The 17,618-nt window shown below is 37.6% G+C and overlaps 1 protein-coding gene across 1 annotated transcript in view; it reads left to right on the top strand.

Moving 5' to 3' along the window:
- Positions 1-3,325: 3,325 nt before the first annotated feature.
- Positions 3,326-17,618, top strand: part of LOC115232458 (lysozyme 3-like) — a 32,993-nt gene continuing 18,700 nt past the window's right edge. Inside the window, exons 1-3 of the mRNA XM_029802341.2 lie at positions 3,326-3,344; positions 13,507-13,591; positions 14,549-14,586. Of these exons, the coding sequence (XP_029658201.1) occupies positions 13,507-13,591; positions 14,549-14,586 (123 nt within the window). The 5' untranslated portion in view covers positions 3,326-3,344. The remainder of the gene's footprint in view (positions 3,345-13,506; positions 13,592-14,548; positions 14,587-17,618) is intronic.

Below are 17,618 nucleotides of genomic sequence, written 5' to 3'. Positions count from 1 at the left end.
GCACACGTTTACACGAATGCACGCACACATACATATATTTGCATCCTGGCGCACCCCCTTTCTTTTGGGTTTAGGGGTTGATGGATCTTCGGTTCTCGTGGTGTGGGTGTCCGGGGGTCCGCGCGCGCGCGCTTCGACACGGACCTGGGGTCGGGTCGGCTCCATATGTGTGCGTTGTGTTGTTTGTGTGTTGTGTGTGGGAGCTTGCTTCGTGTGTGTGTGTGTACATACATACACACACACATGCATGCATGCACGTGCGCGCACCTACATACCTACATACATACACGCACACACACTTACACATATACATACATACACACACACATACATACCTACACACATACACACATACACACACATACATACACACACATACATACATAAGACATACATACACACAGACACACACCCATACACTCACACACACATACACACACACCCACATATACACGCATACGCACACATACACACACACACATCTACACTCCCACATACATACATACGCACCTACATACACACGCACACGCATACATACACACACACGCATACATACATACATTACATACTTACACACACACACTTACATACATTCATACACACACACTTACATACATTCATACCTTCACTCATACATACATACACACACACAAACATACACAGACACACACCCATACATACATACACACATACACCTATACACACACGCCTACACACATACATACACACACACATACACACACATACACATATACTTACATACATGCACACACACACACACATACATACGCACATGCATGCATGCATACATACACACACATACACGCATGCACGCATACATACACACACACACACGCATGCACACATACATACACACACACACTTCCACATATACACACATACATACATACACACACACATACATACATACATACACCCATGCACATACACATATACACACATACTTACATACTCTCATACGGACACACATACACACAGACATACACACACACACATACATACACACACATACTTACACACACACTCGCCTGCACGCGCACACACATGCATGACATACACCCATACACTCACACACACATACACACACACCCACATATACACGCACACGCACACATACACACACACGCACCTACACTCCCACATACTTACATACGCACCTACATACACACGCACACGCATACATACACACACACACGCATACATACACACACACACACACGCATACATACATACATTACATACGTACACACACACACTTACATACATTCATACCTTCACTCATACAGACATACATACACACACACACACAAACATACACAGACACACACCCATACATACATACACACATACATACACCTATACACTCACGCCTACACACATACATACATACACACACACATACATAGACACACACATACACACATATATACGCACATACACATATACTTACACACATGCACACACACACACACATACATACGCACATGCATACATACACACACATACACGCATGCACGCATACATACATACGCACACACGCACACGCATGCACACATACATACATACACACACACATACATACATACATACACACACACACACTTCCACAAATACATACACACACACACATACATACATACATACACTCATACACATACACACATACACACACACATACTTACATACTCATACGGACACACATACACACAGGCATACACACATACACACTCACACATACATACACACACACATACTTACATACACACTCGCATGCACGCGCACACACATGCACACACACACACTTCTACACATACATACATACACACACACACATACACACACATACATAGATACATACATACACCCATACACACACATATACACACACACATACTTACATACACTCATACGGACACACATACACACAGACACACAGACATACACACATACACACTCACACATACATACACACACACATACTTACACACACACTCGCATGCACGCGCACACACATGCATGCGCGCGCTCGCGCACGCATACATACATGCATGCACGCACGCCTGTGGGTTCTGGCTATATCTTGGGTTCGTATCTGGGGCCGGCGCGTTCTGGGTTTCTCTTACGCCTGTCACCGCGGGAGTATTTTTCCATCATTCCTTCAGTTGCGAATTGTTTCCTTGCATGCATATATATACACACACATAAACATATAAACACACATATAATACCCCTACTTTTTGTACACACACGCACATACATACATACATTCACTCCCACGCACTCACACACACACATTTACATATATATACACAATACACTTACACACGTACAAACACACACGAATTCACATGCACACCGGCACATACACACACGCAACATATACCTCCACGCGCACGCACACATACACATACGTACACACATATAAGCACTGACACACACATACATACGCACACCAAAACATGCGCACACACACGCACGCACACATACATACATGCACACAATTATACATATACGCACATATAAGCACACACACACACCCACACATACACTCAGTTAAGCACAGTTACTCGCCATACACACAAAAAACGCACACGTACACACACATACTACAACAAAACACACACACGGGACGTACACACGCACGCACACATTCCCCTTCTTCCTCCTTTTGCTTCTGACCTGTGACTCGCTACGACCACTAGACTTCGCCCAACATACACACACATACACAAACACGCACGCACTAATAAACACACACACCTGTCATCTCGCAGACCGTTACTACTGCTGCTTGCCACTAGCCGTCGCCCAACATATACATACATACACACACACGCATACACTCACACGTACACCTTCTTCATCTCACACACTGTGTCTTACCTTCCTTCTTTTTCCGCTCTCCTGTCTTTGAAAACCTGTCCCCTCTTGTCTACCACTTCCGCCTCTCAGTATGTTTACCTCGTGAAAACCACTCGCGTTTTTTTCCCTCTGTCCTCCCACCTCGGGATCTTTCTTTCTCTTATGTTTCCGACGAAGAGCTCCGCTCGAAACGTCATACCCTCCTTCTTCCCGTTTTTCCTGAGCGCCTAATAATACTTTAATTGTTCCACCTCTTTGCGTTGTTGTCTTTTTTGTTTTCTTGTTCGGATTAACTTTACATATATATATATATATATATATATATATATATATATATATATATATATATATATAGCAGCGTACATACACTTTGGTCTCTGTATGTATATATATATATATATACTCTTTTACTTGTTTCAGTCATTTGACTGCAGCCATGCTGGAGCACCGCCTTTAGTCGAGTAAGTTGACCCCAGGACTTATTCTATCGATCTTTTTTACTAAACCGCCAAGTTACAGGAACGTAAACACACCAACGTCGGTTGTCAAGTGATGTTGGGGGACAGACACACAAACATATACACACACATACATATGCATATATATACATATACAACGGGCTCCTTCCAGTTTCGTCTACCAAATCCATTCACAAGGCTTTGGTCAGCCCGAAGCTATAGTAGAAGACACTTGCCCAAGGTGTCACGCAGTGGGACTGAACCCGGGACCATGTCGTTGATAAACAAGCTGCCTACCCCCCAGCCACTCCTGTGCCTAGGTACAACTGAAGAAGGGGAATATTCTTTATGTTGTATGTCTCGATTCTCTGTTTTTTAATGACATAAAGTCACACAAGTTAGAAATCATAGCCATAAGTGAGACCAGACTCCATAATCCACAGGCACTAAAGTCCATATTTGGCGGACAGTTTAACATTTATTTTTCTCCCTGTCTGCCGAGAATGGACGGTAGTGGTACCGCGGTACTTTTTCGCAAGAGTCTGGATATCAAAGTAAAGACAATATTCGTAGACCCGGATGGTAGACTGGTCGTCCTAGATGTCGACGGCAGCAATGGCTGCGCTTTTCGACTCGTATCAGTCTACGCACCGCCTTTAACAGGTCGGCCGGATTTCTTTCGACGTCTAGAAGTATTCCTAGGAACGTCTCGTCTTTTACTTTTAGTGGGGGATTGGAATGCTACCTTGGACACGCATGTAGACTACGTGAGTAGAGATTGGAATAGACGGAGATGCAAATGCTTCAGAGACCTGCTCAAACGCTTTCAACTGTCTGACAGGTACCGACTCGACCACCTGAATGCGCCAAAGTGGACATGGAGCAACCGCATTGGGTCGTCGAGATCGTTTCTAGATAGGATACTGTACAGGACAGTAGATAGAGATAGCGTAGGGTGTCCATAATTCCACATAGTCAGCAACACGGATCACAAACTTGTGACGTGTACGCTAGACTTAGGTAAGACACATAGGCAGGGTCCCGGGTACTGGAAACTAAACGCGTCTTTCCCATCGAGACAGGTTTTCAGGGACCCGATTAGACGAGATAACGAGTAGGGTTGTCACTCTCTCCCGGCAATGGGCCGAGAGGAAGCTGTCGGGCGGAGGTGGCGAACACATACATCGCGTCCGTAATCTGCTACCGCCTGATCGTCGTGCCTTGTCCTGACCCTACCATCACCAAACTAGAACGCATTCTCTTCCGCTTCTTTGGGAAAGGATGCGTTCCGATGATCAGGCGATCCATTTGCTGCCAACACCCGTTAAAAGGAGGGCTGGGCATGCCGTGGTTGATGATGCGCAGACACACGCTAAGACTGTGACATCTCCGGCTCTACGTTGACGACGGTGAAAAGGTGTGGTCGCCGTTTGTGAAGCCGCTTTCCCGCAGCTCGATTCCATGACCGAACTGCAGTCGTGGATCAAAAAGAGGCCGAGGAAGGGCGGATGGCACCGCAAGTGTCGCGTTGCTCTCAAGCAACTATGCCGTCCCGGGTCGACCAAAGCATTCTATAGGGGATTAGTGGAGGGGAGGTACGATGACGATCTCCTGTCCGAGATGTGGTCAGAACGACGAAACCATCCTGCACACACTCGTAACAGTGTCCAACAATTTCCGACCTGTGGGTCTATGTCAAACGACTGCTATCACGTGTGGGACGAGTCGGTTTATCAACCGAGTCTATCGTAAATATTGTCGTGCCTCCTTCCTTGAAACGGGAAGGAAGAGCCATTTTCATCGTTCTTGTGGCTATGGCGAAAGAAAATTATATTGGACGTGTCTGAAAGGTCTAGAGATGAGAGTTGAGAGGGAAGCTTTGTCTAGTGAAAGTTTCAAATAAAGAAAGGTGAATGTAGCAAGGATGACACGTGTGAATGACGGAGCCAGCTTGAGCATAATCCTATGAACCAGAATAAAAAAAAAACGAAGGAAAAATAGAGCCACTTACTGTAATGTGTTTTCTTTTTGCATGAAACTATTGTCCAAGGTTCCCGTGGTCTTTTCTGTAGGCTTTTCTTTCCACGGACAAACCTAATCTGTTTTTCCCTTTTACATTAACATTTCTGTGATACACGATCCCTATTGATCGGCCCCACTTTTCTTTTCACGTTCCCTTTTGATCGGAATTCGCCCCCCCCCCTTTTTTCTTCTTTTCACGTTCCCTTTTGATCGGAATTCACCCCTCCTTTTTTCCCCTTCTCTTCTTCCCAAAAAGAAAAGCTCTACTTCTATGTTTAGCTCTGCGTGGCCAATAAGGAAATCTATCTGTCTGACTATCTATCTGTCAATCTATCTACCCACCTATCTTTCTATCTATCTATCTCCATTGTCATGGAACCCCACCCCCAAAAATAAAAAAAGTGTTCTCCTCTTCTAAACAAAACACCTGATATAAATGAACAAGCTGCTTGTAAATTCATAAAATTCTATTTGACAAGTTTGAGAAACGAACGATAGCGCTCATAATAATCAATAAATAAAAAGATTTTTTCCAAAATCCTGGTGACCTTTTCTCTCTCTTTCTCTCTCTCTCTCTCTCTATCTATATATATATATATATATATATATATATATATATATATATATATATATATATATATATATATATATATACACAATTGCAGCGTGGAAGGTGTTTATAAGCCATTTAAGAAACACAAAAGCCGTTCGATTCACTTCAACATTTAAGTTTAATTTGTCAAAATATTTTCGTCGCTAAAATCCGCGACCTGTTCACTGACAAAAATCCGTGCTGCATCTGAGAAAGTTAGTTCGTCATATATATGTACGTATGTATGTGTGTATGTATGCATACATGTGTGTATGTATGTATGTATGTATGCATGTATGTATGTATGTATATATGTATGTGTGTGTATATGCGCGCACATACACACTATAAACATAAAGCTATAAACCTGTAGCGATGGATAGATGTAGAGTGACCACTCATCACAATAATAGCAAATTTCAACTACCCCCCCCCCCCCACCGAAGCCTGGAAGTGATTTATGACCCTTACTCCCAAAACTATACCCTAAAACCTATTATCAGATATTTATCTCTATATCACAGAACTTTTGTTTTACTATTGTGCGTATGTATGTATGTATGTATGTATGTATGTATGTATGTATGTATGTATGTATGTATGTATGTATGTATGTGTGTATGTACATACGTACGCATGTGCGTATGTATGTATACGCGCACGTATGCATGTGCCCATGTATGTGTGTGCGTATGTACGTGTGTATGCCCATACGTAGGTATGTATGTATGTTTGTACTCATGTGCTACGTATGTATGTGAGTGTCTAGGAGAATGAGCAGACGTGTCTGTGAGAGTGTGTACATGTGTATGTGTATGTGAACGTGTAGACTAACCCTCTAAACACCCCAGTAAACGATTACCCGTCCTAGATACTGAGCTATGGATGGAAGATGCTATGGTTAATGGAACCATTAAACCCTGTATACTCCACTCACACTATCAGAAACCGATGGCTAATCCACTAGTAATCCGTAGTGACTCAGCTATGTCGGATACTGCCAAACTCAACATCCTAGTGACAGACTTAATTAGAGTAATGAGGAATGTATCACCACTATGCCAACCACAAGAACGACAACAACACATCCAGCACTACATATTCCGAATGCAACGCTCCGGATACACACAAGACGATAGAGTCAGGATGTACAAAAGAGCGAAAGCTAGATTCGAACGCATTCTAAGGAACGACGAAAACGGTATATGCCCCCTATACCGCAACAAGTTCTGGAATAGGTTAGAGAGGGACACCAACAAAAGGATGAGAAACGTTACTTGGTACGATAACAGGAGATTTCACGGAGTAATGTTCGTTGACGCCACACCTAAGAACGAGCTAGGTAAGGCATTCAAGAAAATCCTGCGCACTACGGGCCTAAAAATTAAAGTTGTAGAAAAGACAGGTAGGACAATCAAATCGGCATTATGCAGATCATATCCATTTGATAGAATCACCTGTCAAAGTAATTGTGCAGTATGTTCGACAAATCCACATGTAAATTGAAGAACCAAGGGCACTGTATACCAGATTAAGTGCCAGGAGGGAGCTTGCGCGACTAACCCAGAGTCATACATAGGTGAGACTTCTAGAAGCATCAATGATAGGTTCAAAGAACACCTGGACAACTACATTGAAAGGAAGCCAAACTCCATCTTCTACCAACATGCTGTAGACTGCCACAAAGGATCCTTAGGGAAACTTAAGTTGAACATCCTATCAACACATCCCACCGATGCAATGTTGAGACAGGTCACAGAAGCTGTTTGTATACAAGAATACAAACCTACTCTCAACCGAAAGTCCGAATGGAGTAACATCCAGATCCCATTCAGAAGGACTATTCTATAACCACCCCTCTCTCTCTCTCTCGTTTACTTGTAGTCCTTACATACAGGTTGCAATGCGTATGTGCAGTTATATATAACCGTATGAGCGTACGTTGTTTGATACGTACTGTTGCACTTAGGCGTTGTATCCATTCACAGTTAGACGGTGATGAGAGGAACAAACACACACCCACACATATATATATATGTTTGTGCGTCTATACAAACATATATGTGAATATGTATACAACCTTCAACAAAGTAACAGTCATGTACACAACTTGGACGGACACATGCCAGTACACGGACATACGTTCACATACACATACACATGTACACACTCTCACAGACACGTCTGCTCATTCTCCTAGACACTCACATACATACGTAGCACATGAGTACAAACATACATACATACCTACGTATGGGCATACACACGTACATACGCACACACATACATGGGCACATGCATACGTGCGCGTATACATACATACGCACATGCGTACGTATGTACATACATACATACATACATACATACATACATACATACATACATACATACGCACATACATACATACATACGCACAATAGTAAAACAAAAGTTCTGTGATATAGAGATAAATATCTGATAATGGGTTTTAGGGTATAGTTTTGGGAGTAAGGGTCATAAATCACTTCCAGGCTTCGGCGGGGCGGGTAGTTGAAATTTGCTATTATTGTGATGAGTGGTCACTCTACATCTATCCATCGCTACAGGTTTATAGCTTTATGTTTATAGTGTGTATGTGCGTGCATATACACACACATACATACATACATACATACATACATACATACATACATACATACATACATACATACATACATACATACATACATACACACATGTATGCATACATACACACATACATACGTACATATATATGACGAACTAACTGTTACTTTCTCAGATGCAGCACGGATTTTTGTCAGTGAACAGGTCGCGGATTTTAGCGACGAAAATATTTTGACAAATTAAACTTAAATGTTGAAGTGAATCGAACGGCTTTTGTGTGTTTCTTAAATGGCTTATAAACACCTTCCACGCTGCAATTGTTTTCGTTTCAGCACACGTTCTCAGATCAAATTACTTGCTATGCGAGTACATCTCCTATATATATATATATATATAAATATATCTGTATTATATTATATAAATTATATATCTGTATTATATATATATATATATATATATATATATATATATATATATATATATATATATATATATATATATATATATATACACACACAACATTTAGAGGAATGACCACTAAAGTAGACATCCGATATGTTAAACATAGACGTCAAATCGCCATTATCCCGAAGAATGTGTTCTAAAGAGAAATCTCCGCAAAAAACCAAAATGCAAAAATAAGCAAGACAAATGAAAATACATTTTGATTTTTTGCTGAGATTTTTCCTTGTAATAATGGCGATTTGACGTCTATGTTTAGCATATTGGATGTCCACTTTAGTGGTCATTCCTCTAAATTTTGCATGTAACACAATTTTTGATCGTTGGATTTTTTTAATATGCTAAGCCACTGGTTTTAATTGCTTAATATCAATTTCTACCCTTATTATTTTATATATATATATATATATATATATACATATTCATATATATATATATATATATATATATATATATATATATATAATTTTAATCCAAACGGGAAACAAAAAAACAACAATGGATCAATTACAGTATTATTATTAATAGGCGCTCAGGAAATGGAAGCGAAAGAATGGAGTCGAAGATGTTAACAAAATTCCTGTACCCTCGACACATGTTTCGAAGACAGCATGTTTTCATTCCAAAGGAATAAAGGGTGCATTATGCAATCTTCTCATCAGGAAAGAAAGGGGGCCTCTCTCGACAACAAGACAAACAAAAATTTCGATGATTGCCTACATGGTAAACAAAGCGATAATAAGTGTTTTTTTTAAAAAACCGTTAAAAGAATTGACGTCAAAAATAGGTAGGGAACAGTATGTTTGCTGTATGTATGATAACGATAGTCACTGTGGTTTGAACAATTAGCTTTACGTCCACCCCACTGCTATAGAAAAATTCTTTCCTAAGCCTTCGAACATTCTTTCAATCAACGTACCCTTCCCTCTCCACTTGTTCCCTACCTATTATTCCTTTATACCTTCTCTTCCTACTATCTTTCTTTGACGTCTGTCTCTCTCTCACACACACACAATCACACACACAGACACAAATGCAGTTATCCACACACACATACACACACACAAACACACGCACTCATTAACACAAGAACACACCCACACATTTCCATACATACAGCAAACATACTGTTCCCTACCTATTATTACTTTATCCCTTCTCTTCCTACTATCTATTTTTGACGTCAATTCTTCTAACGGTTTTTTTTTAAAAAACACTCATTATCGCTTTGTTTACCATGTAGGCAATCATCGAAATTTTTGTTTGTCTTGTTGTCGAGAGAGGCTCCCTTTCTTTCCTGATGAGAAGATTGCATAATGCACCCTTTATTCCTTTGGAATGAAAACATGCTGTCTTCGAAACATGTGTCGAGAGTAAAGGAATTTTGTTAATATTCGACTCCATTCTATCATTTATTCATATACAACACACAAATTTCTACACATGAACCCGGAGTTTCTACCCTTGACAGGTCGCTTCAACCGTGTTTTCTGACGTGAATCTGCTACCCAGGTTTCGGTTAAACGAATTTCCCATGCTGACGATAAACATAGGATAATTCTTGGTTTTATCTGATTGTACTATGATACCTTCCATATTTCGCATTTCTTTAAGTTTAATAGCTAAATGTCTTAAATATTCATTATGCCTATTTAGGTAGTTATGAAAACCTTATTTCTTTTTATGTTATTTATTTCTTGTGGATATAATTTAATAGTATTAGAGTATAATTTACTATATTATTATATGTTATATTAATATATTGGAACAATTTTAAACTTAGATACTTCTTAATACATAAATGATTATATATTATTTTATTAAGACCTATTAGTTATAGTAATATAAATTAATTTAATATTATATGTATATTTTATGTAATAATTATTTGGAAGTTAATTTATAGTAAACAGTCATTTATTGTTCTTTTGTTATTCTATTTTCCTTTAATTCATGAAGCTTAAATATTTTTCGTCTTTTTCATTAATAAATATTTTTCATCATTTTCATTGATAATTTTATTCTATTTTTTACACGTCTTCACGGGTTTAATTTCTTATAAACGCTAAGACCTACATTTTTACGTTTAAAATTCAGTTATATTATTTTCCTCGACAAGCTAAGTAAAGTTTTTTATTTAACAATATTATTTAACTTTTGAATTGTATTAAGTTTGATTATTATTATTGTTACTATTATTGTTGTTAAAATATTAATTTTGTATATAATTTCTTGATAATGATTAGTTATGATATGTATATCTATTTATTTATTTATTATGCTGTATTATTATTTTTATAGTGTGATTTAACATATAATTTAATTTGAGAATTCGTTTTGTAAGACAATAGATTATTTAATAGTTAGGTGGTCTATTCATTATGTAGTATTACATTTAAGTAAATTAGTTTTATATTAATTGATATTTTGGTCAACTATATTATTGAGTAAAATATTAAAGCTATAGATACTACATATATATCAATAATATAGTTATTTTATCTAATAGGTGTGCTTATATTTGAATCATTTCCTATTTTTAATTCCATATTTTTAATGCTTGTACTAGCATTATGTATATTACTTAACATTAAGGTTTTCAATATAAATTACTTAATGAGTCTAAGATTTTATTTAGATGTTTATTAAATGAATAAATTAATTAATCAATAATTTAATTTAATGTATATAGTTTAAATTATAGTATTTAGTTTTCACTTAATGTATATTTTGTATCTTATATATTTATATATTTGTTTTAAATATTTTAATTAATTGTATCTTATTTTTTAAACAAGAATATATTTGTTAAGATATTTCGTATTTTACAAGATTATTTACATATATTTATTAATTTATCTAATTAATTATTTATTATTGCTGTTATCTTTAATCTGAAGAGTGGCTATATTTATATTGAAGTTATTTTACTACTGCTACTATTATTTTTACTATTATCATTTCTTAAATATAACCATGAAACACATGTCATTATTCTACCAAATATATACGTTTTATTTATTATTTTTCACATTATTTAATCATTGTTATATGTTGTATCTTATATTTAATCTTTCTATAATATGTCATGTTTCTAAATGGTATAATTTAATTTTTCCATATTGAATTGATAAAAGGTGTTTTTTTTCTAATTTATATATATATATTATATTTTGTTAAATTTGATTTAGTATTTCTAAATTGAATTTTTCCCAGTAAGTTTGGAATAATATTCCCTCATATTATTCTTTTATTTGTTTCGGTCATTTGACTGCGGCCTTGCTGGAGCACCTCCTTTAGTTGAGCAAATCACCCCTAGGACTTATTCTTTGTAAGCCTAGTACTTATTCTATCAGTCTCTTTTGCCAAACCACTTAGTCACGGGGCCATAAACACAGCAGCATCAGATGTCAAGTGATGTTGGTGGGACACAGACACACAAACATATACATACATATATATGCACAGGACTTCTTTCAGTTTCCGTCTACCAAATCCACTCACAAGGCCCGAGGCTATAGTAGAAGGCACTTGCCCAAGGTGCCATACAGTAGGACTGAACTCGGTCAGTAAGCAAGCTACTTACCACACCACCACTCTTACATCTACATCTATATATATACATATAAACAAGAAAAAAGCAACAAAAATGGATTAATATTTCGGTACAATTGTTTCGTACAAAGACCACCTTTATTAAGGCTGCAAATATTGCAGCAAATACAAGTGACCCGTACTCATCAGCCGAAAAAACATCTGAGTTCTCAAAACATCTAAGCGGGTGAGGCTACACGCCTGAAACATCAGGGATAGTTCTATAAAAATCAGATTTAGATAATAAACGGACTTCCAAAGTTCTTTAATGTTGCACAGTCATATAACAGGCTTTAAAAAAGTATTTTAAAAAACCTCTTAGTTTCACAGAAATTGAAAATGTAAATCCATCCATAATAATGAAGTAGGTTTGAATTCTGGAGATATGAGGAGAGATTTCATACTCACAGACGATGTATTTATCCATAATTAGTCCATAATAAAGTGGGTTTCCTGGTTGCATTTCTGATCATTTCTCAAAACTGCTATGTTAGAATTAGTTGAAGGAAATTTAGTGGAGCGTAGAGACAATCACTCACATAGGGTATAATGGGGTAACTGAGAGGAAATGGGGTTGTAAATATCCAACTACGCAGAATAGTTTATTTCAGTGGAGACAAACTGACTGGGTCAGAATTTGTAAGAATCTAAGAGTTTTACCTACTTCTTTTCTAGTCTTTTGCATGATGAGCTGCACTGTATGCTCTCATATGATTTAGGGTATATGAAAGATGACTTGGTAGTGAAGCAGCTGACTACACTAGGCTAACCTCTTAATTATTATTGTAAGTTTCAATTTTGTGAAGGCTGGCAGGTTTCCTTTGCTAAAACTAATTTTCAAATGTATGTAATTATTGTTAATATGAAAAGCATATTTTCTTCTTTTTTCAGATGCTTTACTTCTCAGTGTATAACTACTTTTTAGCAGTAGTTCTTTATCTCATCACAACCAAATGCAGCACTACGTTTGCCCCAGGTATCCGATATCTTTTATTTATTTATTTATATATTTTCTATAAATAAGAACATAATACATCAGTAGGTTATTAATGCATGAAATACAAAAATGTAAAGAAAGAAAATCAATTAGAGCATAAGTAATCGATTTCAAAATAATAGGTTTGACAGAATTAGTGGGATAAAAGACTATGTGAATAAGAATAGTATAGTAAAATATGATGCTTGAAAAAGAGGAATATTCTATGTCCCAAAACATATCAAGTGTATTTCTGTATTCCTGTAAGAGTGTTTTGAATATATATTTGCTCATGAGTGAAGACAAAATTATGACAAGGTATTAAAGGATATCAATGAAACTTAATAAATTATATGTAGTCTACAAAATTTGATGATCTTTAATTCTATGTATCAAGAGTTTCCCTAAACTGAGTTTTTTCTACAGCTGTTTGACAGATTAAGCAATGAGAATTGTATTCTCAGCACATTCATCTTCTCTACTGCTAGTTATTATTCTTCCTCATTTCTCATTACTTTCTCCAATTACTTATTGTTAGAACCCAATATCATTAACCAGTACCATCTACCATACATCTTCATTGCAATCCATTATTCTCTCCTCTATCACTTATTTTAAAATCTCCATCTCTCAGTCTCCACTGTCTCTTCCACAGCACTCACCTTCTCATCACATTCTTCTTCCCACCACACTGTTCATGCTGTTCCTTTTAAATCTTCTTATCAACAATCATCCTGTAACTATCCATTGTACTCTTTACCACTTCCCTTTATGACTTTCCCACTCTGCTCTCTCTCTCTCTCTCTCTCTCTCTCTCTCTCTCTGATGATAAGGAAGACAATGATAATGATGATGATAACAATAATAATAATGTTTACAATGCAAAAATTGTGTGGTTTTAAATTAATTATTAGTTTATCTATTCAGAACCTTTATGATATCTTTTATCTCTTCCAGGAATTGTACCTGTAAGATGTTTGCAGTGCCTCTGTGATGTAAGTTTGTCCTTTTTATTTTAATTATTTATTATTAGTATTCTATCTCATGTTAAGTACAGAATATAAAATAGTACGCAATATGCAATGGCAGATGGAGGCAAATATAGTCATTATATGAGGAGGAATGTGTGTGTGTGTACGTGTGCATGTGTGTGTGTGTGTGTGTGAGTGTGTGTGTGTTTTTTTGAGTGTCTAAATTACACAAAAATGAAAATAACACTGTCATCTCATTTTAACAGATATATTTAAGAAAATTACATAAAAATATCTTGAAATACTAAAGAGTAAATTTGTTTAATGAAATAATGAAATCACCATTGGCTTCAACCATGGTCTCCAGATGATTTCAAAATCTCCTGCAACTCTTCTGGGTGGTCTCCTTGTTTAAGTTGGTGAATGTTGCCATAATACTTGCCTTCAGTTCATCTTTGGTGTTACAATGAGTTTTGTTGGTCTCTCACTCAACTGTGACCCATGCATATTAATCAAGGGGGGTTGCAGTGTGGGTAGTTAGGTGGCCAGATATTAGGGATGATGTGGTTGCAGAAATTGTCTGACTGCTGTGACTGGGTTCTCCTGTTTGTGTGGCATGGTGCAGAGTCCTGTTGCCAGACATAGGGTCTTCCTGCAGCCACCCTCTTGACCCACGACAGCACTACTTCCTTCAGGCACTTGATATAGGCCACCGTGTTGAGTCTGAGTCATGTGGGAAGATGAATGGAGGCATAATGTCACCATCACTAGTGATCACTCCAAACACCATGATGTTAATTGGATATTTGATTTTCATCTCTATCGGTACATGTCCTCAGATTGCACTGTCCCCCAGATTGACACCCAAGTACTCTGAAATGTTCATATTGGAGCTTCTGGTGCAAATGCCAAGGAGTACAGCATGTTGTTTCCAAATTTCTGGCCAGGTGAATTGCATCATGATGCTGTTTTTCTCACAGACAGTGCCCAACTGACCATACTATACTGTGCAGTCAACAAAACCAAAAACAATATGAGCAAAATTAAAAATATAAAATGGTGACAATTTGCTCATTTCACCCTGCATATACTTTACTGACTCTTTGTAAACGTATCTTTACTGCAAATATTGGGTTCTGCTTATAACAATTACATATGAGAACCAGAAGTTAAAGGTGAAAGGTTTAGATAATAAGTACTCACAGTAAATATGTGTGGTAAAAGAAAATCCATGAAAATCATTTCCCTTTATCAAATTTTACTGATAATTACATGTTAGTTACTAGCATTTTTGTTGCATGATGCCATAGTATGCTGTTTATATATATATATATATATATATATATATATATATATATAAACAGCATACTATGGCATCATGCAACAAAAATGCCAGTAACTAACATGTAATTATAAGTAAAATTTGATAAAGGGAAATGATTTTCATGGATTTTCTTTCTCTTACCACACATATTTACTGTGAGTACTTATTTTCTAAACCTTTCACCTTTAACTTCTGGTTCTCGTATGTAATTGTTATAAGCAGAACCCAATATTTGCAGTAAAGATACGTTTACACAGAGTCAGTAAAGTTTAAGCAATCATTAATAACAAAAGTGATAATTTGTCAGTCTCAAAATGTAGTGGTGGTGGTGGTCGTCGCCATCGTCTGTGTGTGTGCACATGCATGTGTGTATGTGTGTGTGTGCATGTGCATGCATGCACAGACATATGCCATAGTAATGTCTATAGTCATGTGAGTAGTGTGCACCTGAGAGTAAGTATACATATTTTTGCATCTGTGTAAGTGTTTTGTGACTTGTTTGTATGTTTGTAGTCATGAAGATAAGTGAATATTGATCTGTGTGTTTTTTCAGTGTAGGCCATGGCTATCAGAAAAACAGAATCCTTAAAAAATATATATATATATATATATATCTTTATTGATTACCCTTGAGAGATAAGAGATCTAGGTTCACAGGAATGTTCAGGCACCTCTCTGCAATTATAAACTAAATTCATAGTACAAGTCAAATTATGGAGATATTTGAAATTCAGATACAGTGTAGGTCATATCATCATCATCATCATCATAGTTTAACGTCCGCTTTCCATGCTAGCATGGGTTGGACGATTTGACTGCGGTCTGGCGAACCAGATGGCTACACCAGACTCCAATCTGATCTGGCAGAGTTTCTACAGCTGGATGCCCTTCCTAATGCCAACCACTCCGAGAGTGTAGCAGGTGCTTTTACATGCCACCAGCATGAGGGCCAGTCAGGCGGTACTGGCAACAGCCATGCTCAAATGGTGCTTTTTATGTGTCACCTGTACAGGCGCCAGTCCAGTGGCACTGGCAACGACCTCGCTCGAATGTTTTTTCATATGCCAACAGCACAAGTACCAGTAAGGCGATGCAGGTAACGATCACGCTCGAATGGTGTTTTTTACGTACCACCAGCATGGAGGCCAGCTTGTTGCTCTGGCAATGATCACGCACATATGGTATTCTTAGTGCTCCAGCTTGTTGCTCTGGCAACGATCACGCCAGTCATCAAATTTGATTTTGATTTCAATTTCACTTGCCTCAACATGTCTTCACAAGCAGAGTTTAGTGTCCAATGAAGGAAAGGTGCACATAAGTGGGCTGGTTACACCCTTGGCATAGGCCACAAGGTAATGGTCTCACTTGAGCTTGCTGAGTCTTCTCAAGCACAGCATATTTCCAAAGGTCTCAGTCACTAGTCATCGCCTCGGTGAGGTCCAATGTTTGAAGGTCATGCTTCACCACCTCATCCCAGGTCTTCCTGGGTTTACCTCTTCCACAGATTCCCTCAACCGCTAATGTGTGGCACTTTTTCACACAGCTATCCACATCCATTCTCGCCATATGGCCATACCAGCTCAGTCGTCTCCCTGGCATACCACATCTGATGCTTCTTAGGTCCAACTTTTCTTTCAAGTTACTAACAGTCTGTCAAGTATGCACACTGACATTACACATCCATCAGAGCATACTGGCATCATTCCTTGCGAGCTTTCACATGTCCTCAGCA

This window comes from Octopus sinensis, linkage group LG2, assembly GCF_006345805.1.
Source record: "Octopus sinensis linkage group LG2, ASM634580v1, whole genome shotgun sequence".
Classification (NCBI taxonomy): domain Eukaryota; kingdom Metazoa; phylum Mollusca; class Cephalopoda; order Octopoda; family Octopodidae; genus Octopus; species Octopus sinensis.
This window is presented reverse-complemented; position numbering and strand designations above follow the sequence as displayed.